At 54.9% G+C, this 27,853-nt stretch overlaps 2 protein-coding genes across 5 annotated transcripts in view; one reads left to right on the top strand and one right to left on the bottom strand.

Moving 5' to 3' along the window:
- Positions 1 to 8,802, top strand: part of ATP6V0D1 (ATPase H+ transporting V0 subunit d1) — a 39,186-nt gene extending 30,384 nt beyond the window's left edge. The window contains exons 3-8 of one of the 2 annotated variants that reach the window (XM_086351313.1): positions 2,612 to 2,790; positions 4,201 to 4,280; positions 7,532 to 7,609; positions 7,734 to 7,910; positions 8,039 to 8,116; positions 8,279 to 8,802. In XM_086351313.1, the coding sequence (XP_086207439.1) occupies positions 2,612 to 2,790; positions 4,201 to 4,280; positions 7,532 to 7,609; positions 7,734 to 7,910; positions 8,039 to 8,116; positions 8,279 to 8,374 (688 nt within the window). In that variant the 3' untranslated portion in view covers positions 8,375 to 8,802. Of the gene's footprint in view, positions 1 to 2,611; positions 2,791 to 4,200; positions 4,281 to 7,531; positions 7,610 to 7,733; positions 7,911 to 8,038; positions 8,117 to 8,212 lie in introns of both variants that reach the window. The other variant, XM_086351312.1, reaches the window with a different exon arrangement.
- HSD11B2 (hydroxysteroid 11-beta dehydrogenase 2) lies at positions 306 to 15,001 on the bottom strand. 3 transcript variants are annotated; one of them, XM_086351286.1, is made up of 8 exons: positions 14,622 to 15,001; positions 10,970 to 11,182; positions 10,682 to 10,867; positions 10,435 to 10,572; positions 10,148 to 10,231; positions 5,165 to 5,286; positions 3,542 to 3,601; positions 306 to 675 (listed from the first exon to the last, which is right to left on the bottom strand). In XM_086351286.1, exons 1-7 carry the CDS (start codon positions 14,884 to 14,886, stop codon positions 3,587 to 3,589), a joined length of 1,023 nt encoding a protein of 340 aa, XP_086207412.1. In that variant the 5' UTR covers positions 14,887 to 15,001; the 3' UTR covers positions 306 to 675; positions 3,542 to 3,586. The 3 variants fall into 3 exon arrangements, with proteins under 3 accessions (XP_086207412.1, XP_086207411.1, XP_086207410.1); XM_086351285.1 differs by lacking the exons at positions 306 to 675; positions 3,542 to 3,601 and having other exon boundaries at positions 4,918 to 5,286; XM_086351284.1 differs by lacking the exons at positions 306 to 675; positions 3,542 to 3,601; positions 5,165 to 5,286 and having other exon boundaries at positions 9,285 to 10,231.
- Between the last annotated feature and the right edge of the window lie 12,852 nt (positions 15,002 to 27,853).

Below are 27,853 nucleotides of genomic sequence, written 5' to 3'. Positions count from 1 at the left end.
GCAGGGGCTGCTGCCATAGCAACTTTGTCATTGACCTGGGGGAGGGAGCTGCTGGGCCTGGAGCAGGGTCATCCAAGGCTGGCCTAACCTAGATAGAAGGGGGGCCTTGGAAGGAAGTAGGGGGCTTTACTTGGCTTAGCATTTCCCTTGGTGCCCAGCCAGGACTTCTAGCAGACTTCTAGAGTCTGCGGGCAGCCGGCGGTGGGCTATCACCAGCCCCCACATCTGCTGTCGGTGAATCATAGCTGGCCTGTTCCACATCACTGGAGGGACGGCCGCAAAGCCAGACAGTGGAGTCTTCCCACAGGGCTCACCTCCGAGCCAGGTCAGGAGGGCTCTGATGCCAGTCTCATGTTCAACATACATGAATACCCTGTGGTACAAGGAGTGGGGAGGTTTAGAGAAAGGAAACTGACTTGTGGAGAGTCCTCTAAGAAGACATGGTAAGATGGGGAGTATAGAGTCAGGGCATGCAGACCTGGACATGGGTAGAGGTATGTAGACACTGGCCAAGGGACATCGTGCTCGTCTGCTTCGTGGGGTGACAGGGCCTGGGGCCTGCAGTCTCTGCACCTTACATCCTCTGACAGTGGGGCTGCTGATGCTGGTGGTGTGGGATCGGTTGGATAGTACAGCTTGAAGAGGTACGGTGTTCCCCGCCTGCCTGTCCAAAACCTGGTGAGAGCATGAAAGAGCATCTTCAGGTTCGGCGTGGGGTTTCCGTGGCTCTCTTAGGGAACATCAGTGGGGCTGGATGGGTCACAAGTGGAATGTTGTGGGTCCTGGGGTGCATGCGAGGCAGCAGGGGCAGGATAGCTGTGCTGTGCAGGGTAGGGGACAGTGCGGGCTGGGACTGGAGACCACAGCACAGAACCCTACCTAGCGGGTTCTCTTCGAAGTCCCTCCATGCTGCCAGCTGGGTCAGGTCAGGGACAAAAGGCTGGCCGTTTGGGCCTCGTGGCCGCGAATAGCCTCTGTCTGCCGCCCTCGGTTTGAGGAGGCAGGCCTGTCTCTTCTCAGCACACATTCTGCAGCTGACCCAGCCGGGTTGGGGCGGAGAGAGGGCAGCTGCCTGGCCCCAAGCCCAGGAGAGCAGAGGTCATAGCAGGGCGCTGGGCTGGGTGGGAGCTAGGGGAGTGTGTAGCAAGCAGGGGGGTGGGGGTCAGGTCGGGACAGGAACTGTGGTTTTCTCCTCCTGCCGCCTTCCTGGCAGGCCCTGTGGGAGCTCCCCCAGTAGCTAGCCCTGAGCTGAGGCCTAGGCCACCACCTTCCTGCTTTTCTTCCCTTGGAGTTGGGGGCACTTCCTACCTTGGACAGTCTCAACACTGGGTGCCCAAGGTACTGTCACGAGACAGCTGGTGGCCCACCTGACAGCTAGATGGGGTCTGTGCTCAGTGTTCAGGGCAGCAGCCGCTAGGCCAGCTCCCACCCTTCAGTGGGAGCCTCTCTCTGGCCTTGGAGCAGTCCCCCCTCATGCCCCGAGCTCATCACTGGTAACAAGCCGTAGGAGTGTTGTGGCTCCTGCAGCCCGACTGGGGCCCTCCGTCCCTCTTCACCCCATTCCTCACGCAGGTGACTACATAGAGCTCTGGGCCACAGCCCCTTTGTGGCCTTGTCTTAACGGGCAGAGGCAGAGCCCTTTGCCAAGTCTGAACCGGGAGGCCCCCGCTCTCCAGCCCCATCTGCTGCCCGTGCGCTGTCCAGAGCCGGCCTTCTGGGCCGGAGGGCACTGACCTGAGCCCCAGCTCCTTCCAGGTCTCTGGGTCCCCTCCAGGCCATCCTGGGTGGATGACTCGCACTGGCCTCAAGCCCTAAAGGAGGAAGCAGCGCCCTGTTCTCGCAGTGGGCTGCATAGGACAGCTGTCTACCTGTCCGTCTCGGTCTGACCTGCGGCCTTGCTCTAGAGGGGGCCTCCCACTGTCTCTGATTTTCCCTAGACACACCTCTTCCTACCCAACTCCTCAACCTTCCCCTCCTCTGGCCATCTCCCCCTGCCGCCCCACCCCCATCTCCCCACAGCAGCCAGAGTGACTGTGCTGCTCTTGCTCGTATCCTGCTCATGACCCCTCACGCTCCAGATGAAGTCAGGACCCTCAGCCGGGCCCATGGGACCCGCCTCCAGGCTCCAGGCGCTGGCAGCACCGCCCTGGTTCCCCTCCCTCTGCCAGCCCTGACAGAGTTCAGTTCCTCGAATGCGTCTGCCGCTCAGCAAATGCCTCCAGGTCTTTGCACACATTGTTCCCTCTTCCTAGAACATGCTTTCATCTCTCAGTTCTTTCATCCCCCAAGCTGGCCTGTGTGTCCCACCTCCGTGCACCCATGCTTCCCACGTCCTGCCAAAACCCTGGTTAAAGCCCTGGGGGGCAGTTAGTGACCTGCTTCCCCGTCACTTGCTCACTCACAGGGCATGAAGTACCCCCCTTGCATCCCTCATGGGGGGCCATGTCTGTCCTGTGCTTCTGGTGCTGAAGGAGGGGGCACCCTTGGACAGGGAGAGGAGCCTGAGGCGGTGCTTGCAGTTGAGGGGTTGACGGCCTGCACCACGTGGGGGATGGGGCACGGCATTGTGTCCAGACTTTAAGGGCGCTGTGCTGTTGTGTACCTCCCGCAGTTACAGCTACATGATCGACAACGTAATCCTGCTCATCACGGGCACGCTGCACCAGCGCTCTATCGCCGAGCTTGTGCCTAAGTGCCACCCGCTTGGCAGTTTCGAGCAGATGGAGGCCGTGAACATCGCACAGACACCCGCCGAGCTCTACAATGCTATTCTGGTGGACACGCCCCTGGGTGAGCGGCCCTGGCCCTGGCGGAGGAGGGAGAGGGAGGAGGGAGAGGCGAGCAGTAGCATCAATGTCAGTGCCTCTGGGTGGGGTTTTTTGGACCCCTGGGGGCAGCCCAGAGCCAGAAGGTGGGGCCCACCCATGGCTGCTTACCTTTTTCTTCCAGTCTGATTCGCCTCCCATTCTCTTCTCTTCGTCCTGCCTTCTGCTCCCTTCCTGCTGCTTTCACTGGGCCAGGCTGACTACCCCCAGGGCCTGACTCAGACGATCTAACTTCGTGAATCTGGCCGATTCCTCAGAATGCAGAGGAAGGCTGAGCTCGGGGCGCCTGGGTCCCTCAGAGTCTTGGGAGTTCTGACAGACCATGGCCCTAAGCTGCGCTGTAGTGACTTGCTGCCCATGAGGCAGAAGAGGGACACAAACAACTTCACTTGCTCCACCAAGCAGGTCCCAGGGGCCAAGTCAGGCAGTGTCCAGCAGGAGCAGAGTTCATGTCAGAAGCCAAGGAAGGAAGGGGAACCGGGAGCTTCCTACAGGGCCCCCCCTAGGCAGCACTGGCTCCTGCCTGCCTTGGAGTGGGGCTGGAGAGAGGCACTAAGGCTATCGCCAACTAATGTCTTCATAGCCAGCATGCTAGTCCCCAGGACACCACCTCCAGGAAGCTGTCAGGATTGTACAGCTGGGCCCAAAGCTGCACTTGGTCCTGCACTAAGAGGCATAGGCCTTACCTGCTTAGCCTTATCTACTCAATATCTTACCTCTCATGATAACTCTGAGCTAGTTCTAGGCTGTTGCTGGCTTCTTCAGGTTCTCCATCTCTAAAGAAGAAACAGACCAGTCAGTCCATGAGCTCCCTGGAGATCAAAGGGCCCTCTTCTGCTTTGGCCTCTAATTCCAGCCCTAAAATGGTTCCCTGGGTCCCTGGTCCCTGCTCACCCAGCTGTCATACTCAGGCCTTGTTCTGAGGAAAAGGATTTTCCACATGTGGGCCCCAGGCCCTCCTGGGAAATGCAGAGAAGTGGGCGCCAGGCCCTGAATCCACAGCTGCCCCTGGAGAAGGGAGGATGTCACAGCCTCTTATGCAAGCCTGTCTTTGGCATGATCTGAGCTTGGGTCTGCCCAGAGGCGATTAGATCATGTTATGGCCGGCCGCCTCCTTTATAAATCAATTTTAGTAGTAAGAAGGCAGGAGAACTCAGGTCAATATACATGGCCTGGAGTATGGCTTCGGTCACTTCTAAGGCAATAGTCTAGGCCAGGTTGATGTGCCCCCCACCCCCCACCCCCCACTTCCCAGCCAGATGGGCCTTGTGGCAGGGGTCCTCTGTGCCCTGCAGGGGGAGTTGAGCATCAGCAGGATTCTTGCCTAGGCTGAGAGTCTGCTAGCCCACCCCTCATACCATGTCTCTCCTTCCAGCGGCTTTTTTCCAGGACTGCATCTCAGAGCAGGACCTCGATGAGATGAACATCGAGATCATCCGCAACACGCTGTACAAGGTAGTGCCCCCGGGCCCGATGGTGGTGGTGAAGTAGGTTGGTGGGGCCGTGGACATGGTGGGCTGGTGATTTATTGGGTGCTGGGACAGGACGCAGTTACATGGGCTCCTTTCCCAGGGGACATGGGCTCCTTTCCCAGGGGCTTATCTGCTCACTTTCTGGCTCCCGTGACTGGCGCAAAACTGCATGGAACAGGTTTTCCATCCCTTGGGCCCAGATAAAATCGGCAGGAATGGCTAGGGCTCCTGGATTGCCACTCCCCCTGCATCCAGGAGGTTCACTGGCCACCACCCAGGCCATAACTCTCAGGCTCACCCCACCTGGACTGTTGCCCGCAAGGAGCACCTGAGCATGGTGGGAGAGGGACCCAGCCAGATGTGGCCAGGTCCCTGCGTCCCTCTGTTTCCCAGGTCTAGGGCTGGTGCCACGTGCCACCATCTTCAACACTACCCACCTTCTGCTTCCCATCAGGCTGTGCACAAGCTGTTGAGCCCTGAAAATAGAGTGGGCTTGGGATTGCTGGGTCAGCACTGCCCCAGCTCAAAGAGGTTAGGAGCAGGCTTGGGAGCCAGGGAAGGGTGCTGGCCAGGAACCAGTGAGGACCATTTGGGGCAGACTGAGCTCTGACCATAGTGAGGACCTCTGATGGGTCAGCAGTGGGCAGGCCCTGAAGGGGGCCTGAAGATAAGTAACACTTGCTGACAGCCCTGCTGACCTAACCCTGAGAACATCTGTCTTTTAGATCTTTACAATGAGGCTCTTCTCCTTCCCTACTTGGAACTAGGTGGCCAAGACAGTGGCAGCCTGAGCCCACGCCCTCCAGTCTCGCTGCAGGGGTCTGGGCCAGAGGGCAGGGCAAGTGTGCAGGTGGGTGAAGGGCCCACCTGGAGGTTGTAGTAGTGGAGGCACAGGGCCAGTACATGCAGAAGCCGGTATGGAACACGAGCCAAGTGGCAGGCAGTTTGCTGTGGAAGTGCCGGTTCCGGCTGGACAGTGGGAGATAGACCTGGAAAGAAAGGATCAAGTCAAGCACAGGATCAGGTGCCCCAGGGCCTTGAATGCCAGGCCAGAAGTTTGACTTTTACCCTGTAGGGCAGGGTCAGCCAGCGAGGATTTTCAGCAGGGCAGAGTATCATCAGAGTTTGGCAGACAGACTAGAGGGGATGAGATGAGAGGCAGGAAGGCTGTTGGCTTCTGTAGTACTTGGGGCTGCTCTGGGAGCTAGGTAGGCATCAGTATGCCAGTTGTAAGAGGAGATTGAGGGCTCAGAAAAGTGGGGTGGGCTGCCTGAAGCCACAGCTACTTGCTAGACCCTGGGCAGCACTGTGCATTGCACCTGGCTCAGCCTGTCTGCAAAGCAAGTGCTCTCCTCTGCTAATGGGGAGATGGGGAGCGTGGGGCAGGCATGAGAGCTGGCTCTCGTGTGTTAGTGTTCACAACCCACCCCCCATGCAGTGCTCCTGGCTCCTTGCCGGGTTCCCTGCCCTGAGGCAGGGTGAGGGGTGGGTGAGGCTGTCCCCTCAGCCTCACCCATGCCCTCACCGGGCCTGACTGGTTCTAACTGGAGTCACTAGCGAGGGCTGCCTGGGCACCAGCTTGTAAACACCGACCCAATGATGTGGGCACCATGCCAGGCCCGCCTGTCAGGCCATGTCCCAGCCCAGTAGCCACAGATGGGAGATTAGGCGGACCCCCAGAAGCGGGTGGGAACCGTAGGCAGCTGGTGCAGCAGACATGGGCTGGCAGACGCCAGGGGACAGGGTTGGGGTGGGAAGGTGACCTTGGTACTTGGGCCTTTTGGGGTCTTGCCAGTTTCTTCAGCTGCTCAGCCTCCAGAAGAAAGTCTGGGCCTATTCCACCAGCCTCCACCACCCTGGGGTTAGTCTTTTCAGGGTCAGCACAGCTCAGCAAAGGCTGGTGGCTTCCCCCACAGAGAGGAACTGCAGTTCCCTCTGGGACAGGCCTAAGACTTGGACACACCCAAGTTGACTGGTCATAGGAAAGGAGATGGCTGAGGATGGTCCCAGAGGAAACTAGTGCCACTAATCCATGGTAGGATTGGCAGCTATTTCTATCCCTCAAGTCCTCTGCTCTGCTGGGGTCCACTCTCCCTTCCCAAGCTGCTTACTCCCTGACTGGTTCTAGAGTTTTGTTTCCTGTGACTCAGTGGTCCCCTCGGGTTTTCCCCTGAGCCCAGCTTGCCCAGTGCTGCTGGCCAGGTTTGGCCTGGGCTCATGGACTCCTGGGTCTCATTCTCACCTCCTCTCTTAGGCCAGTAGAACCCGTGCCCACATCATACAGTGGGTGGAATGTTCTCTGCAGCTTGGAGGGCAGACCTCCACACAGAAAGCTTCCCCTGCCTCCCCAGCTCTCACCCCCAGCTCAGAAGCCTGTGGAGCCAGAGTCCCTGTGGCTGTGCCACCAGCTGGGACCCTGGAGGATCTGAGTAGAGGAAGCTCCCCAGAGGTCATGAGACTCTGCCCCCCTTCCTTGACACGAAGAGGTTCAGGGAAGGAAGCCTGGGCCTGGCTGGTCTCAGGAGTTAGTCCTTGGAGGGACCTGAGGCCTGGGCTGACCTGCCTTCTCCTTACGCCCGGCAGATCCAATTTGCCTGGGCAGCAAGTGCTTGTTCCCACTGGCAGCCCGAGTGTCCAGCTATCGCACTGCAGGGCTGACGTCCGCACAGGCAATAACCATCCCTCAGCAGGAGCTGGGTTGACAATCTGGTTCCTGCTGTGTGACTGCCTAGGGCATGGGAAGAGGAGGAGGTGCTCTTTAAGGTGGGGTGCTGAGAGGGGCTGGGGCACCCAGTCCAGGCCCTCTCCATGAACTCTCAGGAGTCACCATTCTTCACTAGCCCATCAACACGTGATTTTCTGAGGCTGAGGGGAGATTTGGAGAAAAGGCAGGCAGAGAAGCAGGGGCAAGACAGGGCCCCTCTCTGAGCCTGATCCTCTGTGGGATGAGAGTGTGAGGGGCACCGCACCATGAGGCAGGCAGTGGGTCAGAAATTGCTCTGTTGCTGCTGGGTGGGGGAGGCAGCAGGCTACTGCTGCTTGGCTGATGCCCAGTGAAAATTTGTGGCTGTTTTGGGGGCTCTGACATGGGGGCTGCCCTGCCAAGTCCACGGGTACATTTGGATTAACCATGAAAGGAGCTGGGGAGGGAAGAAAGGAACTGTCAGGGGGAAGCCTGGCAGGCCCGCCTCGAGTCTCCCTGCCTAGGCTGATTGAGCCCTGTGCCCTGCACAGGCCTACCTGGAGTCCTTCTACAAGTTCTGCACCCTGCTGGGCGGGACCACGGCCGACGCCATGTGCCCCATCCTGGAGGTGAGTGCCTGGCCCTGTCCCGCCTGCTGGGGCTCTGGCCCTGGTGTGGGGAAGCCCTGATAACTGACTGACTACTGCCTCCCTCCCATTCTCTCTCTCCGGCACCTGTGCACTGGCCCCACAGTTTGAAGCAGACCGCCGCGCCTTCATCATCACCATTAACTCCTTCGGCACAGAGCTGTCCAAGGAGGACCGTGCCAAGCTCTTCCCGCACTGTGGACGGCTCTACCCGGAGGGCCTGGCCCAGCTGGCTCGAGCCGACGACTATGAGCAGGTCAAGAACGTGGCCGACTACTACCCGGTGAGTGCCCTGACTGTGGGGCAGGGGGCAGGCCTGTTGGCACCCACATCCCCACCCCACACCCAACAGCGCCCTCGTGCTCATGCTTCCCTTCCCCCCCACGCCCCGCCCCCGCTCTCCTGCGTCAGGAGTACAAGCTGCTTTTCGAAGGTGCGGGCAGCAACCCTGGAGACAAGACCCTGGAGGACCGATTCTTCGAGCACGAGGTGAGTGCTGGACCTGCTTGTCGAAGGGAAGGGTTGGCGGCCCAGGCCTGACTCTGGTCCCAGCCCCTTGCACACCACTCCTTCCTGTGTCTGCAGGTGAAACTGAACAAGTTAGCCTTTCTGAACCAGTTCCACTTTGGTGTTTTCTATGCCTTTGTGAAGCTCAAGGAGCAGGAGTGTCGCAACATTGTGTGGATTGCCGAGTGCATTGCCCAACGCCACCGGGCCAAGATTGACAACTACATCCCTATCTTCTAGCACCCTGGACCAAGGCTCCCCAGTGCGTGTGTACATGTGTGTCCGTGTGCTGTGACAAAGCTCACGGCTCACCCACTTGCCCTGGGGGAGCATGCTGTCCCCGTGGCTGCCCTGCCTCCCTGACCCTCTCCAAGACTGCTCTTGGGCCTGCAGGGGGGCTGGGCACCTGCTCCCACACCAAGAATGGACCAAGCCCCCACCTCCAGAGCAAGGAGGCCCCCTCAGCCCTGTGTTTACAGCCGCTGACGTGTCTGAGAAGCATGTGGTCACTTTTGTGTCCCTCCCTAACCCGAGAACCCCTGGGAGGAGCGTAAAACTTCTCTTCCCTCAGTGGGCCCCCTAGAGCCATGGCCAGGATAAAGTATGTGTGTTCTTGGGAAATGGAGTAGCTCTGCCCTTCCAAGATAATAAAAACTTCTCTAAGCCCAGCTGTCTTCTGTCTCCTTTGGGCCCTGGCCCCTCTCCCAGATCCCTGACTTGCCTCAGGCCTGCTGAGCCCACCCCCACCTAAGCTTTCTACCTCCCTTCCTCAGGTGGCAGCCCTCGGCTGGCCTTGTCCCTGTGCAGCCAGGCTCCTCGGGGCAGGAGGTCGGTGGCAGATGGCCCCTTTCCCTGCTGGAGGCTCCAACAGGCTCATGGAGTGGGCTTCTGACTCTAGAGGGCCCCCAGGGCTCCCTGTTTGCTTCACTGAGCACCACAACTCTCTGGGCTGGGGTCATTATCCCTATTTCATGCTGAGGAAACCTATGGATACCTGATCTGCCCAAGGTCACTGAAGGGGGTTGGATGTAAACCAGGTCCTGTGCCCAGAGCCTCGGCCCCCATGCTGAGCCCCGGGGGTTGCCCAGGCAGTTTCCAGTCTGTCACACGGCCACAGCCTGTCACCTAGGCAAACAGAGCATCTCCCCCATTCTAGGAGAAATAAAAATTTGTCTTTATTAAAAAAGTGGCAATAAGGTGAGTATGTAGCCTCCCTGTGCCTTGGGGGGCTTGGGGTGGGTGGTCAGGGCCCTAATCCTTGAGCCAGTCAAGAAACAGGGTTCACCCTTCAAATCACAGCACTGAGGCACTGGTGCCAAGAAATAATCCTGAGGGGGTCCCCAACCTACCTAATCTCGCCTTAGTTTGCAGAGGCACTGTCTGTAGGATCCTGGCTAAGGCTCTAGTTAAGCCTTGAACTAAACTCCCCATCCAGCTGGGTTCTGCAAGCTGTATGGTGGAGCCTTGTGCCCAGGAGGGTCTGTTTGGGCTCATGAAGCAGGAGAGGCCCAGAGGTTCACTGGAAAGCCTTCACCTCACCAGGCCTGGCCTGTGGCATCGGCAGTGCATGGGGTGGGGTCCTTTGGGCCAGGCTCTAGGGCAGACCTTGGGGGTCAGAATACCTGGAGGAGGAGCAAGGGCACAAGGAACCTCCTCTGCTGGAGCTGCTCTACATGTGACCTGCTCACTGGGCAGTGGGAGAAGGATCCGGTCTAGGGCCTTGGTCCTGGGCTATGTCCCGGGCAGAGGTAAGGCCAGGCTGGCCAGCCTGTAGTGCTCTTGGCACATAGGGACTGATGAAGAAGGACTGCAGGAAACGCTGCCGCAGACCCTCGGGCAGGTAGTAGTGGATGAAGTATATGAGCCCCAGGCCATGACCTGGGTAATAGCGGCGGCGTGGCTGGGCCGCCAGCAGCGCATCGGTGATGGCATCTACCACCGGGCTGAGGTCTGGCAGGGCCTGGCTCAGAGAGTGCAGGAACTGCCCATTCAAGTGCTCGATGTAGTCCTCACCATAGGCCTGCAGCAGCTCTTGAGGCAGGGTGGCCAGCAGCTGCTGCTTGCGCTCTTCCCACTGGTGCACGTCCTTCACTGACTCTGCGGAAGGAGTGCCAAGGCCAGAGTGGGGTCAGTGAGGGAAGCCAAAGCCAGATCCAGTTCTCTAACTCACAACCTGAGACCCGCCCCCAGCCAAAGTCACGCCCATTCCTCAGACCCAATCCCACTCCAGAGACGACCACACCCACCCTGCCTTCCTGCTCTCCCCCCACAGGCCCCACCCCCAAATCCCTGAGCCTCACCTGTCTTGAAGCAGGCAGGCTGGATGATGCTGACCTTGACACCCCAGGGCAGAAGTTCACAGCTAAAATTGCCCATGAGCAACGCCAAGGCTGCTTTGGAGGTCCCGTAGGCAGCTAAGCATGGAAATGGCATGTCTCCTGGGGATGGATTGGGAGTGGGGGATGCCTCAGCCTGGGCCGGGGACTCCAATATCTCTCCCCGCCCAGCAGAGGCATCTTTTCTGCTCCAGTGCGGGAGGACCCTCACCTGCTGGGCTGCTCACGGTTACAATTCGACCACTTGAACGACGCAGCAGTGGCAAGAGGCCTTTGGTCATCTCTAGTGCACCAAAGAAGTTCACCTCCATGCAGGTGCGGAAAGTGGCCACTGGACACAGCTCTGCATCCGCCACAAAGATGTTCTGGCCCGCGTTGTTGACCAGGCCCCACAGACCTGAGGGCATGGAGCCAGTAGGGAAGCTGCAGGTCAGTCCTGCAGCACACCTCCAATCTCAGCCCAGCCATGCCCTTTCCTGGCGAAGTTGAGCCTACTGACCTGTGCTGGCGGTGTGGACCTTGGTGAACTCCAGCACACGGCTAATGTCTGCTGGCTTGGTCAGGTCCATCTGTAGCAGCTTCAGACGAGAAGAACAGCAGGCACGCAGCTCTAGGGCCCCAGGGCTATTCAGATCCAACACGGTTGCCAACACTGTGAAGCCCATGGCGTCAAGCTTCTTGGCCGTCGCGTTGCCAAAACCAGAGTCACAGCCTGGTCAGGGAAGGATGGACAGCCAGTGAACTCCACTATGGCCCAGTTCAGCCTGAGACAACCCAGGGTCACCATGGCTGGGATGGGATCCAGGCTTCCGACTCCCGACTTCACAACATCAGCAGCCCTCCCTTCCTAGGCCCATCTCTGGGAGGCTTGGACCCCCTGGCTGAGCTCCTGCGGACCAACTCTTTCACAGCTGTCATCTCCCCGACCCCTCATAGCTACCCTATCAAACATAGCTTATGATCCCCACTTTACAGATGAGGAAACTGAGACCTAGTAATGCTATGTTGCTTCCCCCAAAGTCACTCAGCTGGCACACAGTAAGGTCAGGACTCTGTTGGTAGGTCAGCCAGTCCCAGCTGAGACCCAGCCTCAGCCCTGATGTCCTTTGGTCTGCTTGAGATCAGGCCTCAGCTCGCATATGCAGATATTACTCCCTAGCCTCCCTTCCTTTCTCACTGCCCTTGCCCAGCATTCTTCCTCTTACCTAGACACTGAAGCAGCCCCCTTTTTTCATTCTGTCCCACCTTGCCCCCTTGAATCCGTTCTCTGCCTAAGTAGCCCGAGGGATCCTTCCCAAAATGACAATACCCTCTGCTTCTGAAAACTTCTCCAAGGCTCCCCACGGCCCTTAGGATAAAGCCAACGTGCTCTGTTCCCATCATCTAGGCCGTGTACCACCTGAGCTCCACCTTCCTTTCCAGTTCAGCACCCTCTACTATTGTTCCAGGCTCCAGGCAGGCTGGAGGCCCATCCCCACCTCATGCTTGACCCTTGGAATTCCAGTGAATGGCAACACTGGGACATTCTCTGAGCCTCAAATAACTTGCCCCCAGGACAGGGTCACAGTGGATGAAGACAAAAACAGACCTGCATTAGAATCCCTTCCCACATCCATCAAATGAGATCTGAAGTCAGTTACCACTTGGAGGCTTAATTTCCTGGTTTTGGTATGCAGAGAGATAAACCACGAGGCAGAGCCAGTGTAGGGGTCTAATAAACCCCGGCTCCTTTGATTGTTCCCATTCCAATCCAGCTCCTTGGGTGGTCAACAAGAGGGGGTGTGGGGAGGGGGGTGACCAGGGAGGAAGGAAGCTCTTTAGAGCCTGCCCCCATGGTGGTCCTGCTGATCAGAGGTTACAAAGTGGTTCAGCTCCCCCCGTTCTCTCTGTTGAGGGAGAAAACAAAGCTGGGGGACTGCAAGCTGGGCTTTGTGTAGCTGGGAGCCCACTAGCCAGCCCCAGCTGAGGGGTACTTCCTGGGCAAGTCTGGCTGGAGGAGGGGAGGGAGTGAGTGAGTGAGTGTGTGTGTGTGTGTGTGTGTGTGTGTGTGTGTCTCCCCACTTGCCTAAGCTCCCTTCCAGAGCAGACAAGCCCTTCACGGGGAAACTAAGGCCTCCCAGAACCTCAGCTCTGAGGTCCCAACACAATCACCCACACCTTTCATACCCTCTTGCTCACCTGTACACACTCAGAAACCTACGCATACCTCCAACCTACCTGCAGAGAGGCGTGAACAACAATGGCTCTCTCCCATGAGACCCATACTGCCCAGCAGTACACAGATGTGCACACAAAGCACCCAGCCACTTGACCCAAACCCTGACCCCAGGGCTGAGCTCCCCAAGTAGCCTCGGCTAGGGGTTCTCAGGAGCATTCCCAGGGAGGGGTGTGTGGCAGCTCTGGCAGGCTCAAGGCACAGTGTTCCTAGCAAGTGAGTCAGGGCCTGGTCACCTACTTGTACTGCAGTCAGTAGTAGTGAGTGAAGAAACCCCAGAGTTTAGGGGCATTGGGAAGCTTGGAGGTCAACTCTCGATGTTTAGATGGGGTGGGTTGGGCAGTCTGCTTCCCCTCCTCCATTGCGGGACTTTGCAACCGGAACTGAAGGAAGACTCAGTCTTACCTCACTTTCAAGCTCAAGGCTAGGAGATGTAACAGTAGTGGCACAAGGACCTGAGGTGAGATCCCAGGAAAGACTGCCTGGGGCACTAGCATCTGAAGAAGACCTGGGTCCTGAGGAGGCGGAACTCACTAGTTAGAAGGCAGGAGGGGAGCTGCCCTGTCCTTGGGGGCAGAAGCTCTTTGCTTTCATACCAGGAAGTCTGTCATCTCTCCTTCCTCAAACCACTAAAACTGGGGTCCCTTGAAACTTCTCACTCTACCCTGAACTCACATGTCTCCCACCCAACCTGAGCCATCCTCTATGTCCACCATCTTTACTGAAGCTCAAACCCTCCTGCTACCTTCACCTCAGTACATTCTGGCTTCTTGCTGGGCATTCAAGGCCCCTTCCAAGGAAACAAATGCTTGTCTCACCACATCTCAGCAGCCAGACTGCTTAGTGACTGCCCCCCTCCCCCACAGACCATGCTCATTCCTGCCTCAAGCCTCTGTCCCACACCCTTTGTCTGATCCAAAACACCTTCCACACTCTTACCTATCTCCACCTATCTTCTGAGGCCCAGCTCAAGGATGGCCTCCTCTGGGAAGTTTTCCCAGCTTCCTCTGATCATGCAGGGCCCCCTACTGGACTGAGGTCTCTGAGAAGCCACTCACCAGTGCAAGAGAGCAGAACGGCCGAGCACCTGTCCAAAGCCATGGCGTTAGGGGAGAGACCAGGCTCCCCCTCCCCAATACTAGAGCCAGTAGTGTCCTATACAGTAGTGCCCACTGACTTTTCTCTCCCTCTCCACTTCTGGGTCTCAGCTCCTCCTTCCCTCCTTCTGGTGATAGTGTCCTTGTTCCAGACAAAGAGAGCTCAACAAGGTGGCCAGAAGCACCTGAGCCCAGCTCTCTAAGACCTCACCTCCTTCCCAGGCACAGAGGACCAGGAAGAATGGTGGTGGTGTAATGAATGCAAACTCCGGACAACTCCTTCACAGATTGGGTCTGGGTGGTGGGATCTGAGAGGTGGCTGAATGTCCAGCTGTCCCTCATGATGACCTCCAGCTTTTCTGAACTCCAAGGAGCCAATTGGGAGAAGGGGGTCCCAACTCTCCATTTAAGCCTATTCCTCCTGGTCCCAGGGAAGAGACAGGACCTCCCACGTGGGAATGTTAGGCAGAGTTCAAGGGGTGAGGATTCTCTGAAGTCCCTCAGAGCAGTGTCCTCTGTCGGAAGACTGCTGTCTTGGAGAGGGACATAGCATAAACCCCAAGCTCCAGGAGGCTCCTTTCGCAGTCTCCCCTGCGCACCTGCCCACTCCCTGCCTCCTTTTCCCTTCAGCACTCCCCAAGCCGTAGGTAGTCAACCCGGACTTGGGGAGGTGCCCTGCGCTTCCTACTTGGCTGGCTCCCTGAACCCAGGGGAGAGGGGCTTCCCCACTTCTCGGCTGGGGGTCCCGCGTTGCCTTGGCATGCCCACAGGGAGCCCTCTGGGTGTCCGGTCCCGCCCTCGAACCGGGAGTCGCCGCGCTCCGCGCCCCGCGCACTCACCGGTGATGAGCACCGCGCGAGTCGCCACGGGCAGGCGCTGCGGGCGCGCCAGGCGGGACAACACGATCCAGCCGGTGGCGGCCAACACGGCAAGTGCGGCCAGCGGGGGTAGCAGGCGCTGGCACAGCCAGTCGAGCGCGGCCAGCAGCGCCAGCGCCGCCAACAGCGGGCGGCCCAGACGCAGGTCTGCGCGCAGCAGCTGCAGTAGCGCACGGGCCGCCACGAGCAGCCAGGCGCCGCCCGACGGCCAGGGCCAGCTTTCCATGGCGGCCGGGCCGGGGCGGGGCAGGGACTGGGCTGAAGAGCAGGGACTGGGACTCGGGGCTGGGACGCGGGGTGCAGCAGGACACCAGCCAGGGGCGGGAGGGGATACTCGCTTTCTCTGTTCGCCCTCGGGCCGAGCTTTTAAAGAGCCCCGGGGGCGGGGGCGAGGGCGGAACGGAGGCGGGGAAGGGGCGGGGCTTTCCTTTACTTCTCTGCCCGCACCCCTTGCCAGGCAGGTGCCCCCACCTCTACCTCCCGCCCTCTGCCCCGCCCCCGCGGTCAGATCAGCTTTCGAAGAAGCCGGAACCAAGTCCCAAAGTTGCTGCTCAACTGCTCAACTTGCGGCTGGCCGTGCCCAGGAGAGGTGCGATAGGTCTAGCCCTAGTACCCCGCATGCGCTCACTCCTGCGCTGGTCCGCTGAGCCACGACTGCCAGGTGAGCACATGCACAGCTCACACTTGGTCGGGACACCAGAGGACACACGCAACCTCCATCCTCACATTGACCGCACCTCCGCGGCCAGCGTGCCTGCCAGAACACCTCGGGGAACCAGCCCGCCCTCACCCGGCAGCCTAGGCCAACGCGGGCGTACGCGCCACGCCTTGAGCGGCCGCAGGTGTCTAACACACACGCTCACACCTAAGCTACCTGCGGCCACCGACCGATTTGGGGCTGGGGGCTGGGTGGAGCAGGGTAACAGACCAGATTCTTGGGAGTCTCTGCCCCGCAATCCCCCCACTTCCTTTCACTTTCCAGCCCTGGGTTTGCAGCAAACCTCCTCCCCACAATCTACCCCCCACACAATCCCTCCCCCCTGCCCCCCCGCCCCCCCCCCCCGCCCCGTCCTCCTGCCACACAAGTGTATGTGTGTGGGCGCGGGTGTGTGGAGGGGGGTTCTGAGGAAGCATCTAGGCCTCCCATTAACTCCAGCCCACTCTCCAACCCCAGGGACCCCAAGAGCCAGGCCAATGGGGACACCCGGGGAAGTCAGTGAGGGCAGCCTCTCAGACAGGGTGATCCCTGCCCTGCTCCCAGGATCCCCCAGGGTATAAAGTGAGTGAGTGTGGGTGCATTTCCCTGCCTGTGTGTATGAAGGTCTGTGTTTGTGTGTGGCCCTTTGGGCCCCCCCTCTGCCCACCCCCATGTCTGGCACCCTGTGCTTGGCATCCATACCAGGCTCTGCCAGCACAGGGAAGTGGTGCCAGCACCTCACTGCCAGGCGCTGTGCTGAGGCCGGTAGGTCAGCCCATGGTACGGGGGTCTCTGCTTCTTCTGATCCCTTGCCCAGTGCCTCATCTATGCCCATACTAGGTCCTGGGGGGCTCATGGACCCCTCCCAATTATGTTGCCCATTCTCTATCTTAGATGCTCAAGTTCTGTGCCAGGGCTTCAAAGCAATGCCTCCTCGAAGCCTTCTCTGCCACCCAGGTATGGCCCCCTGGTGAGCCAGGGTCATCTCAAGGAGGAGCAGGGAGACAGACCCACTTAAGAGGTCCTTTCCAGAGCCACTTCTGAGCTTCTACTTCTTCCTCCTCCTACTGTTTAAGTATGGATGACAAGTTAGCCCTGGCCCTGGGAGGCAGGGCTGGGGAGGGTGTGTGTGTCTGACCCTGGGTACATGACCTTGTGTACCTGTGTATGCCTATATTTGTGTACACTCTGTCCATGGACTCCATAGCTTGTCCATACACAAATGACATGTCTCTCCCCATGCCATTACCCTATATAGCATGTAAGTACATTTGTGTATGTGTGTGTTTTTGGTGACTCCCTTGGTCTGCATCATTCTTTGGAAACTCACGGAAACATTCATTTTCCAAAGTGTGCTGACTCCTATCGTTCTGAACCTGTGGCCTAGTCTCACAGGTGGACACAGCAACCTTGACCTGGCATCCCAATATGAGCTGTAGACTCTGGTTGTGGGACCTACACCCTCCCAGCACCCTACTGAGAGTCTGAGTGTGATTTCTGCAGCTTCAGACCATTAAGTCCCTTGGGACTGTGGAGGGGATGTAGAGGAGAGGATGGCGGGGGGTGGGGGTGGGGGTGGTCTCAGGCAGCCTTCAAGGTTAAGGCCACACAGGTAGTACCAGAGCTTGCCAGAGTAGGAGTCAAAGGGCAGGGAGCTGGAGGACTTCCCTGGTGGTCCATTGGTTGAGAATCCATCTGCCACTGTAGGGGATGCAGGTTTGATCCCTGGTCTGGAAAGATTCCACGTGCTACTGGGGGGACAAAGCATGTGTGCTGCAATTACTGAGCCTGCGCTCTAGAGCCTGTGCTCCACAACAAGAGAAGCCACTGCAATGAGAAGCCTCCACACCGCAACAAAGACTGACCCCTGCTCACCATAACAGAGAAAGCCTGTGCACAGCGACAAAGACCCAGCGAAGCCAAAATACGTAAAATTTTTAAAAAAGGGTAGGGAGGTGGAAGTTGGAAAGCACGGTGAGGACAGAGTCTGAGAAACAAGATCCTGCACTCCTGGGAAGGAACCATGAAGGGCTCTGACCCACTGGGAAGCGTGGGTTGGGGAGACAGACTTGCTTAGAGGGGAATTTAGGGAATTGTCTTTGGTTGTGGAGTGTAGGATGCTAGGATGGGTGGGGCATGTTTTCAGTTCAGCTTCTGGGACACTGCGCCACCTTAGACAGAAATATTTGTCTTGTGTGGTTTGGGTCTCGTGGATGATCTGCCACATTTGTATTTAACACCCTTCTCTCCCAGAAATTCATCCCACTTCCTAGGCCAGGCCTTCCTACCAGGATATATACTCCAGCCCACTGTGGCCACCTGAGCAGCTGACTCCTTACCTTTCATCAGGTGGAGACATTCTGGAAATAGAAAGAAGGTGGTTTAGGCAGTCATGGCTGGGAGGGGCTGGCCCAGCCCTGTCTGAGGCTTGGTGCCAGGCTGTGCCTGCCCAAGGGCAGAGAACCAGCCTCTGCCAGAACCAGGAGTCTGGGCTGGCAGGGCCCTCCAGGGAGAAGGAGGAGCAGAGGGCAGGAGCCCCAGCAGATAAGGCAGGGTTGGCAGGGGCAGAGGAATGAAGGGCAACCAGAAGGAGCGGAGCCCCTGAACCACCTCACCTCTAGGCCCTCAACCCACAGTCTCCCTTAGTCTCACCCTGCCCTCACCACCCACCCAACTCCTTAATCAGAAACTTGGTGAGCCAAACCTTCAGCATGCCCCAGGCTCTGGAGGGCCATGAGGTGGGTTGGGGGCTGGCAGTCTGGCTCCAGTCGGCTCCAGCTGAGTCCAACAGCTCACTGGCACCACCTTCTGGCCTTTGGGGAGGGCACGGCTCTGAAGGGGCTAAAGTGAAGGTGACTGTCGGATGTGAGGGTGGGAGGAACAGAAATCCAGGATGGGGCCTGCCAAGTGGTAGTCTCTAAGAGCTCACTTTCTGTTCTCTTACCACACTGTGTTTCTGGAGCCAAGCGCTGCCTATCACCCCTTTCTTCCTCTGTGGTCAGGTTCAGAGGCAGCAGAATCCCAAGGAGGCCCTGCTCTCTGCTCACCCATGGCAGAGGGGAGCCTCTTCCTGCCGATGGCCACCCCCTTGCCCCAGTTCCACACCCCATCCCTCCCCGTCCTCAAAGACAGCAAACTTGTATTGCATTCCTACTGTGTGCCTGGCCCTGTGCTGGGCACTGTGGCTATAACAACTAACCACTGGCTCCTTTCTGGCAGCATGCACCCCAGTTTGGCTCTGCCCTCTCCCCCTGGGAACCACCATAAAGAACTTCTCTCACTCAATCCTGTATCCCTTTCCCCAAGCATTGTTCTCATGCTCTCCTCCCCACAACACCCGCCCCCTTTCTCAGCTGCATTTCTCGAAAACTGTCTTGGTCACCATCTTCACTCTCCTCTCTCCCACTCTATCTCTGAGTCAGCTCCGGCTCCTGGCCACGCCAGAGGTCACCAGTGAATGACAGTCCAGTCCTCAAATACCAAGGACACATCTTTGCTTTCAGTTAACTCCTCTGTACCCTGGGCCCTTTCTCCCTTCGGCACCTGCAAAGCCACTGCTACTGGGTTCCCTCCTACCTGTCCGGCTCTCCCTCCCGGCCTCCTTCATAAGCTTCTCTTCCCTGTGGGTGAACCTCTGGCTGTGGAGGGCTCATGCTCTGTCCCTCCCCTACCATGAGCTCATCTTCCTACTCGCATGTTGGTGACTCCCACGCTCCTTTCCAGCCAAGACTTAATTCCAGGCCCACATGTCCAGCTGCCCCTGGATGCCTCCCCTGGACACCCATAGGCCCCTTACACTCAGCATGTCCAAAACTGGTCTCATCATCTTCTCTAGTTCTGGCAGCCACACCCTTCCCAGCTCATCCTCAGTCTTCATTCCATGCACTGGCCTCCAAACTTCTTGCTCTGTTCCAAGCCTTGGGTTCAGTGCAGAGGCCTCACAATAGCCCTTTGTAGTGGGTGTCATCTGGAGAAGGCAATGGCACCCCACTCCAGTACTCCTGCCTGGAAAATCCCATGGACAGAGGAGCCTGGTAGGCTGCAGTCCATGGGGTCGCTAAGAGTCGGACACGACTGAGCGACTCTACTTTCACTTTTCACTTTCATGCATTGGAGAAGGAAATGACAACCCACGCCAGTGTTCTTGCCTGGAGAATCCCAGGGATGGGGGAGCCTGGTGGGCTGCCGTCTGTGGGGTCACACAGAGTCGGACACGACTGAAGTGACTTAGCAGCAGGAGCAGCAGTGGGTGTCATCATTACTATTTTATATTCAAGGAATATAAAATATAACTGAGGCTTCCAGGGGCTAAGAAAATTGTTCAAGGTCTCAAACTCAGGTTCACCTAAGTTTGAATCTTGGACCAGCCCCAAGATTCAAACTCAGGTATACCGGAGCTCGAAGACCGAGAACTGTGTTAACACAGAGCTACATTTGCCATGCACTTCCTTGGTGGCTCAGTGGTAAAGAATCCACCTGCCAATGCAGGAGATACAAGGTCAATCCATGGGTCAGGAAGATCCCCTAGAGAAGGAAATGGCAACCTACTCCAGTATTCTTGCCTGAGAAATCCCGTGGACAGAGAGAGGAGCCTGGTGGGCTACAGTCTATGTGGTCCCAAAAGAGTTGAACATGACTTAGCTACTAAACAACAATGTTTCACCACCTCTGACTTCATTCTGAGGGCAAAGGAGAGCTGGGAAAGGTCTTGAGCAAATAAGACCCTGTCCTGGTTGGCTAGGAAATGGGTTTGGGGACAAGGCACGAGGGGAGGCTGGGCGTCTTGTTGGTGCATCCCTGCGAGGGACAGCAGTCTGTTTTGGACAAACTGAACCTGAAGTGCTCGTGGACATGCGAGGGTTGAGCCCAGAGGCAGCTGGGTGCCTGTGGTCCCCAGCACACCACTCATGTGGTACAAATGCCTGGGAGATTGTCAACTCACCAGGCATGAATGAGTGCCCCGTCCGTCTCCTCTAGCTGTGCACTTGGAAGCCAGGCCCTTCGCTTACTGGGCAGAAGGAATGGGGACATGCGGAAAGCCAGAAGTATTCCTTGTATTTTCAAACTGTGTCCAGCACCCTCCCTGAACTTCTTTGCTTCCAGGATTGAAGGCAGATATTTGGGGATTAGGGCCCTTGAGCTTGGGAAACACTAAGAGAATTTGCTCTCAAGGGTTTTCTGGACCAGTCCCAGGGGAAAGGCAAGTCCCAGCTGAGAACATTTACTGGGCTAGCTTGGCTGACTCCAGATGAAACTGGTCATCTTGAGTCCTGCAGGGCAGCTCTGAGTTATTCCTAATCCTCTGCCACATTTACTATTGCTTGCCAGTCCTTGTGTTCGACTTCCTCATACTTAATTTTACGTACTATCCTCACATCATCCGAATGAAGCAGGTACCACAATTCTATATGTAAGAAGTTCAGTGATTACTCAGCCATCCAGACACTCTGCTCTGTCCCCTGTCAGCCAAGGAGGTTGGCATTATTCAGTGGGCAATACCCAGGCAAAAGACTATCAACCTTTTAAAACTTGCTTCTGGGAGTTCAGGGTTTTTGAGCACGAGCCACCCATTTTCCTTGTTTGGCCCTGCAATAAGCCCTTCTCTATTCCAAGAAAATAAAAGAATAATAAATAAATAAAATTTGCCTCTGGATTAGAAACATGTCTCCCAATGGTAGAATTAAGGCAAGTTGTTAAAAACTAATTCCAAAACTTGCTTCCTTACAGCTTCCATCACCCTGATTCAGGCCTTTTCTTGGCAGAACAACTGCAAAAGATACAAAACTTAGTTGCTGTTGGCTGGCTGGTTTAATTCATTTGCATATACATAATTCAGTCCCACCCCTCGTGGCTAATACCCTACTTGGGGAGCTGTGGCTGTTTTCTGATTGCTGGTAGGAGGCCTATGTGTGTTGTTTTTTTTAATAAACTGAAACCAGATGGAGAAGAGTTTTGTTCACTGCCTTGTCTACAATTTTCTCCAGCAAATTCCTTGAAAAGCCAACCACCTATGAGTGGTGCCTATTCTCTTTGGAGGTCCCTCACCGCTGGCATGCAAATAGCAAGCAGGGCTGGGATTTATAAAAGTGAAAACAAAAAGGAGAAAGAGAAGCTTCTTGGCCCAAGGGCTCTTGGGTACACAGTGGGGTCATCTCCTCGTGGAGCCCCAATTTTAGGTCTGCACTTACAGTTTTTGTCTTCCTCTCCTTCTCTCTTGAGTTGGGAACTGAGCTGGGCTTGAATCAGAATCACCTGGACTACTACTTGGTGAAAATATGGATTCCAGACCCCCACCCGCTTTGCAGCACTAACTGCTGGCAGGAGACCCTGACTCTCAGGATGGGTTGATCTTTGAGTCAGTTATCCTCTGGAATGGGTCCAAGCCACTCTTGCTTTCATCTTGGGAAGACTAGCTGCTCAAGATGGTTATAGAAATATTTTTAACCGCCAGCCAGGTCTAAGGCTTTGTAATGCCCCTTGAGCACCTTGTCAAGAGATTCCTTGTTCCGAAAAATAAGCAAGTACAACCCCTGGTCAAGGGGTTAAGATTTTTCTTTGGAAGTTGAATTGAGCATTGTCCTAGTGAAGTATGACCCAGTCCCTAGGCAGGAGAGAACATGTCTTTCCCAGCTCCGACCTTCATTCCTAGCTCAGATCTCTGTTCTTTTGGATTCCAAGGCTTTTTAGATAATTGTGTCAGGTTACATAAGCTTTTGAGATATGAGGGAGCACTCAAAGGAAATTCCTCTGGGAGCAGGCATGAGAGGTTCCGCCACATAATTTGCTTTAAAGTATTTGAGGAAAAATTCAGGTGCCTCAGCCCTGCACATTTCTGAAATAAAGTAAGAACAGTCAACGACTTTGTATGTATGCACCATTCCCCCATAGAAATGAGGAAACAAAAAGATACGCTGAAGAGCGAGCGAAACTGCTCCCAGGGAGCACGTGCAGGGCCAGGTGGCCAGTTGCAAAGAGGGCAGCTTTGACTGAGCTGCCATGGAAGTCCTTATCAGCACAGGATACCTTTCCCTATCTGCCTTTCTGCATATTAGATAACACATATAGTAAATACAAGCCTTCATTTTTCTAAGAAACATAAAATAAAAACTGAATTACTGCCAGAGAAGCTTTAAAATCATTAGTTCCTAGGACACTGTAGGCACATTCTCCACACACCATCATTTTCATGTCATTTGCCTCCGAGGGATGGCCCTGCATCAGCTCTGTTGCATAAGGTGCTGCTTCCAAACACCTTGTTCCTGACTGGAGACACAGAATAAGTTTTATCTAGGTCTGCGAGAGTTCTGGAGGGGTGACATCGTGTTCCAAGCTGTACCAGTTAGTGTCAACAGTGAGAAAGCTGCCAGAGTCTTCTTACCAAGGAAGCTGAGAGAATATTGTATACACCAAATAGCGCTCCTTTCTTAAAGCACAAAGTGCTCACAAAAGCTACTCAAGAAGGGAAAATTAATGGGAGGAAGATGTATTCAATGTAGTGAAGGGAAAAACAAAATCTTTACAAGGGACATGGAAATAACAGATTTACTATGATGAAGGGACAGTAGTATAGGAAAGTCCATTTTTACACCAAAAATAATTCAACAGGTATTATTTACAAAAGGCTTCACAAAAGAATTCCTGTTAAGTAACACTATCCTTTCATTTGTTTGTTCCCGCCTTCATTCATACAACAAACATCTATTGAGTGCATTTGTGTTCCAGGCTCCATGCTCAGGGAATGCCATGGTGAGCTAGATAACTGTTCCCCACCTTGTGGGCTCCGCATGTGGCTGGAGGACAGCCCCTAATCAGATCACTACACAGTCAAGCAGCCACGACAGACAGGAGGCACTAGAAAGCAGAGTCTCATGGCCTCTTCTATTCTGAGGGTTGGAGAAAGCTTTCTAGGAGGAGGTGGTGTTCCAGGTAGCAAGAACATCGCATGCAAAGACCCCTAATATAAGAGGGAATCTGGTCCTTTGAGGAGAGAGGAGCCAGGAGGCATAAGGGAGGTCTTGGAGGCTGTGGTGAATGAGGAGGTTTTTATTCTAATTTCATGGTATATGGAGATACTGCTTCCTGTGAAGCAGGGAGAGTCACTGAGAGTGGTAGCAAGAAGTAAAATAATCAGTTCGCCTTCCTTTCTTCCTTCCTTCCTTCCTTTCATTTATTTATTTTTGGCTGTGCTGGGTCTTCATTGTTACATGTGGGCTTTCTCCGGTTGCGGCAAGCAGGGGCTACTCTAGTTGCAGTGTGTGGGTGTCTCGTTGCTATGACTTCTCTGTTTGCAGAGTATGGGCTCTAGAGCACAGGCTCAATAGTTGTGGTACACAGGCTTTGTTGCTCCACAGGATGTGGGATCTTTCCAGACCAGGTATCGAACCCGTGTCTTCTTAACCACTAGATCACCAGGGCAGGCCCTCTTCCCTTTTTCTTTTCTTTCTTTCTTTCTTCTTTTTTTTTTGACAGCCCCAAGCTATCAGGAGAATGGACTGATGGGGAGGGGAGCCACCAGTGGAGGTAGAAAGAGTGACAGTCACAAGGCCTCTATGTTTGCCAGGGCAAGAGGTGCTTGTGGCCATGGGGACAAGCCAAGTAAATGGGCTGACTCATCCAAGGCCCATTGGAAAGGGTACTGTGATTCAGACAAAATGGACCCAGAGAACAAGATCTATGGCTAACCACATCCCACCAGTGAATCTGATAATTAAAATTTAATTCCATTAGTTAATGAAACGGAGAGCATCATTTCCTGATAGAAAGACAAGTAGGGTCTAGATTATATGTATCAGTGTCCATTTCCAGTGGAACATTCTGTGTGCTTCATATGCAGGACCACATTTTCAGGCCTCGTTGTGGCCCTATCCAGTAAGGAGCTGTTGTTACTGCTACTTCACATAGGAGCAAACTGGATTTAGAGAAGTTGGGGAATTTACCCAGCTGGTGACTGGCAAAGCTGGGATTGAAACAGGTAACCATTGATATGCCCTGGGACAAGAAACAAGTCCCAGGAAGCCTGGGGATACATTGACTCTAATTAAGGATGGGCTGTGGGTCTAGCCCAGGTTGGGGTGAACTGCCCAGGGGTCTCTTCTGGCAATTCTAGGAGTCAGGTAAGTGAACTTGGAACCTTCCCATACACATGTGTACAAGTTCTTTAAACCACAGTTAGGTCTTTTTGTCTCTCTAGCCTGGGCTGTTCACCATGGACAGACTTGCCTTGCTAGTCAGGGACAGCCACTCTGGACAGGAACACATCCTGCCCTAGGAGAGGACTTCTGTCCCAGAAAAATGTGTCTCATGTTTTCAAAGAAACTGGCCAGAGCGGGGCAGGAGGAGCTGAGACTAACTACACTTTGAGTAAAAGGAATACTGTGCGAAAGAGCCTGGGGGTGGGAGCTAATGCCTTGTGTTCCAGGAGATGCACCGATCAGGGGACAGGGATGAGGAGGTGGACAGGAGCTAGCTGAGCTGGGCTTTGGAAGCCAAGATTTGGCATTTCAGTTGATCCTAAGGGCAAAGAAAGCCCTGGAGGTAACTTAAACAGAAGACTGATGAGGTGGTGTTAGCAAAGTACGGCCTTCCTCAGTAGGTGATGCCCTGGGCAGTGTCAGGTTCTGGACTGGTGACCACACCACGATGACAGAATCAGGACACCATCAAACTGCCTGTGCTATTAAAACTCAGATTTGGCCAGAGGAAGTCTTTTCAGAGAGCTTAGTCTGGAGTCAATCAGATACCTGGGCAGTCATTTTTGTTTCAAATGAAACAGCTTTGGGACTTCCCTGGTGATCCAGTGGCTACGACTCCATGCTTCCAATGCAGGGGGTGTGAGTTTGACCCTTGGTCAGGGAAACCGCAACCAAGTTTGCATGCTACAACTAAAGATCCCGTGTGCCGCAACGAAGATTGAAGATCCTGCATAACACAACTAAGACCTGGTGCCACCAAATAAATAAATATTTTTTAAAAATGAAACAGCTTTCATTGGTTAAATATACATGTACTTAATCCTATTTGAAACCCACTATATTAGTTTCCTATTGCTGATACAACAAAGTGCCACTAATTCAGTGGCTTTGTTGTTCAGTTGCTAAGCTGTGTCTAACTCTTTGCAACCCCATGGACTGTAGCAACCAGGCTCCTCTGTCCATGGGATTTTCCAGGCAAGAATGCTGGAGTGGGTTGCCATTTCCTTTGCCAAGGGATCTTCCCAACCCAGGGATCAAACCCACATCTCCTGCATTGCAGGCAGATTGTTTACCCATGAGCCACCAGGGAAGCCAATTCAGTGGCTTAAAACAACACAGGTGTATTATCTTCCAGTTCTAGAGGTAAGAAGTTTGAAATGGGTGTCACTGGGCTAAAGTTAAGGTGTCAGCTAATTGGTTCTTTCTGGAAGTTCTAGGGGAGAATGTTTCCTTGCCTTTTCTAGATTCTAGAGGACACCTGCATTTGCTGGCTCATGGCTTCTTTCTCTGTCTTAAAAACCAGAAGTATAATGTTTTCAAATCTCTCTGACTTCTGTTTTCATCATCACGTCTCCTCCCACTCTGACCATCCCATGCCTCTCTCTTGTAAGGGTCCTTGTGATTACATTGAGCTCACCTGGGTAATCCAGGATACTCTCTTCCATCTCAAAACCCTTTCGTATCTGCAAAGTACACTTTGCCTTGAGAGGCAGCGTATTCATAGATTTCAGAAATTAGGATATGTACATCTTTGGGAGGCCATTATTCAGGCTGCTGCTGCTGCTGCTGCTAAGTCGCTTCAGTTGTGTCCAACTCTGTGCGACCCCATAGACAGCAGCCCACCAGGCTCCCCCGTCCCTGGAATTCTCCAGGCAAGAACACTAGAGTGATTTGCCATTTCCTTCAACAATATTATTCAGGCTATTACCCACTTTAACAAATGATCAGAAAGAATGGTAAGCCTGGCAGCTAAGAGGAGAAGGGACTGGAAGCAGGCAGGCTGATGTTAGGGAGACAGACAGAAGCCTGCTGCAGAGACAGCAAAGGAGAAACTGGTGCTGTGGGCTAGAGTGGAGTGGGAAGAATGGACACAGGACATATTTCAGAGGGAGTGAGAAGAATGGACATAGGACATATTTTGGAGGGAGGAACTGCCTGTTTGTGGGGACTGTCTGGATTAGATGGGCAAGGACTAGGAGGAGACTGGGTAGGTAGTGGTGCCCTTTGGAGGGCCTAAAGGGAGAAGGAGGTTTGTGGCAAGGACAAAAAGGGCATATAGGGATATGCTGCATTTAGATACTCATGGGACAGCTAGAGGGGACTTCCCAGGTGACACTAGTGGTAAAGAACCTGCCTGCCAATGCAGGTAGACATAAGAGACCTGGGTTCTATCCCTGGGCTGGGAAGCTCCCCTGGAGAAGGGCATGGCAACCCTCTCCAGTATTCTTGCCTGGAGAATCCCATGGACAGAGGAGCCTGGTGGGCTATGGTCCATAGGGTCACAGAGTCAGACATGACTGAAGTGAATTAACATGCATGCATGCACAGGACATCTAGGAGCAGTGCCTGGGAGGCAGATGGACCCAGGGTTTGGTGGCTTGACTCTCCAGTCCCTGCCTTCCCTGTGGGCATATAATGGCTCATCCTCCACCATGATTTTTGGGTCACCATCTCTCTTCAGCCCTAAATTCTACAATTCCAGATTAGAGTTGAGTTGTCTTGTACTTTTGAGGCCAAAGTAGCATTGATATTTAGTCCATATAGTTTACCAGTCCTGGAAACAAGCATTTATATGGTAGACAGATAAAGACACTTGCATAAGACCCAGAATCATAACATGACCGAGCAGGAGTTGCTATTTTGCCTTTATTACATGCTTGTGGCTGATAATTTTAGGGATAGGGGTGTTTTTTGTCCAGCCCATGTTGAGCAGGCAGCCAGCCAGCTGCTCACTTTCCTATGGCCTAGAAATATGGATAGAGCACCTGGTGGAAGACAGAGCCTCTTCCTGTCTTTTGAGAAAGCCTGAGCTCATGAGAGGGTTCATTCTGAGTGTCCCCAAGTGGAGGGGAGAGGGCGCATTCAGGGAAACCAAGTTCAGCAGGAAGGGAAGAGAGTCTGAAGCCCCTGGAATGGAGGAGGCAGGTGCCTGTCTCCCAGCAGCCCCAGGGTAGCAGGCATGATCCCATGAAGCCCAAATCTGAAAGTCCTGTGGGTTGGGGCAATGACTGCGGCCTTAGTACCAGAGAGGACACATGACCAGAGAGTGCTTCTCACAGTGCTTGCTGCTGCAGGAGATTCTGAATCCTTGGAATAAACTGGGTAAAGAGGAACCTAGTAGAGACCAAGACCAAATTTCCCTCCAGCCTGGAATATCGGAAATCCCAGTAGGATTTATGCTTGACTTAAAGGAAATAAAGAAAAGAGAACTTATTCTTTTGGCCACATGATGCCAAAAGTGGGACCATAAGTCTGTGGGACCTTAGTTCCCCTGCCAGAGACTGCACCCGACCAGGGATTGAACC

The sequence above is a fragment of the Bos grunniens genome, chromosome 18 (assembly GCF_055505025.1).
Source record: "Bos grunniens cultivar Pamir isolate PY7600 chromosome 18, Bosgru_T2T1.0, whole genome shotgun sequence".
NCBI classification, from domain to species: domain Eukaryota; kingdom Metazoa; phylum Chordata; class Mammalia; order Artiodactyla; family Bovidae; genus Bos; species Bos grunniens.
This window is presented reverse-complemented; position numbering and strand designations above follow the sequence as displayed.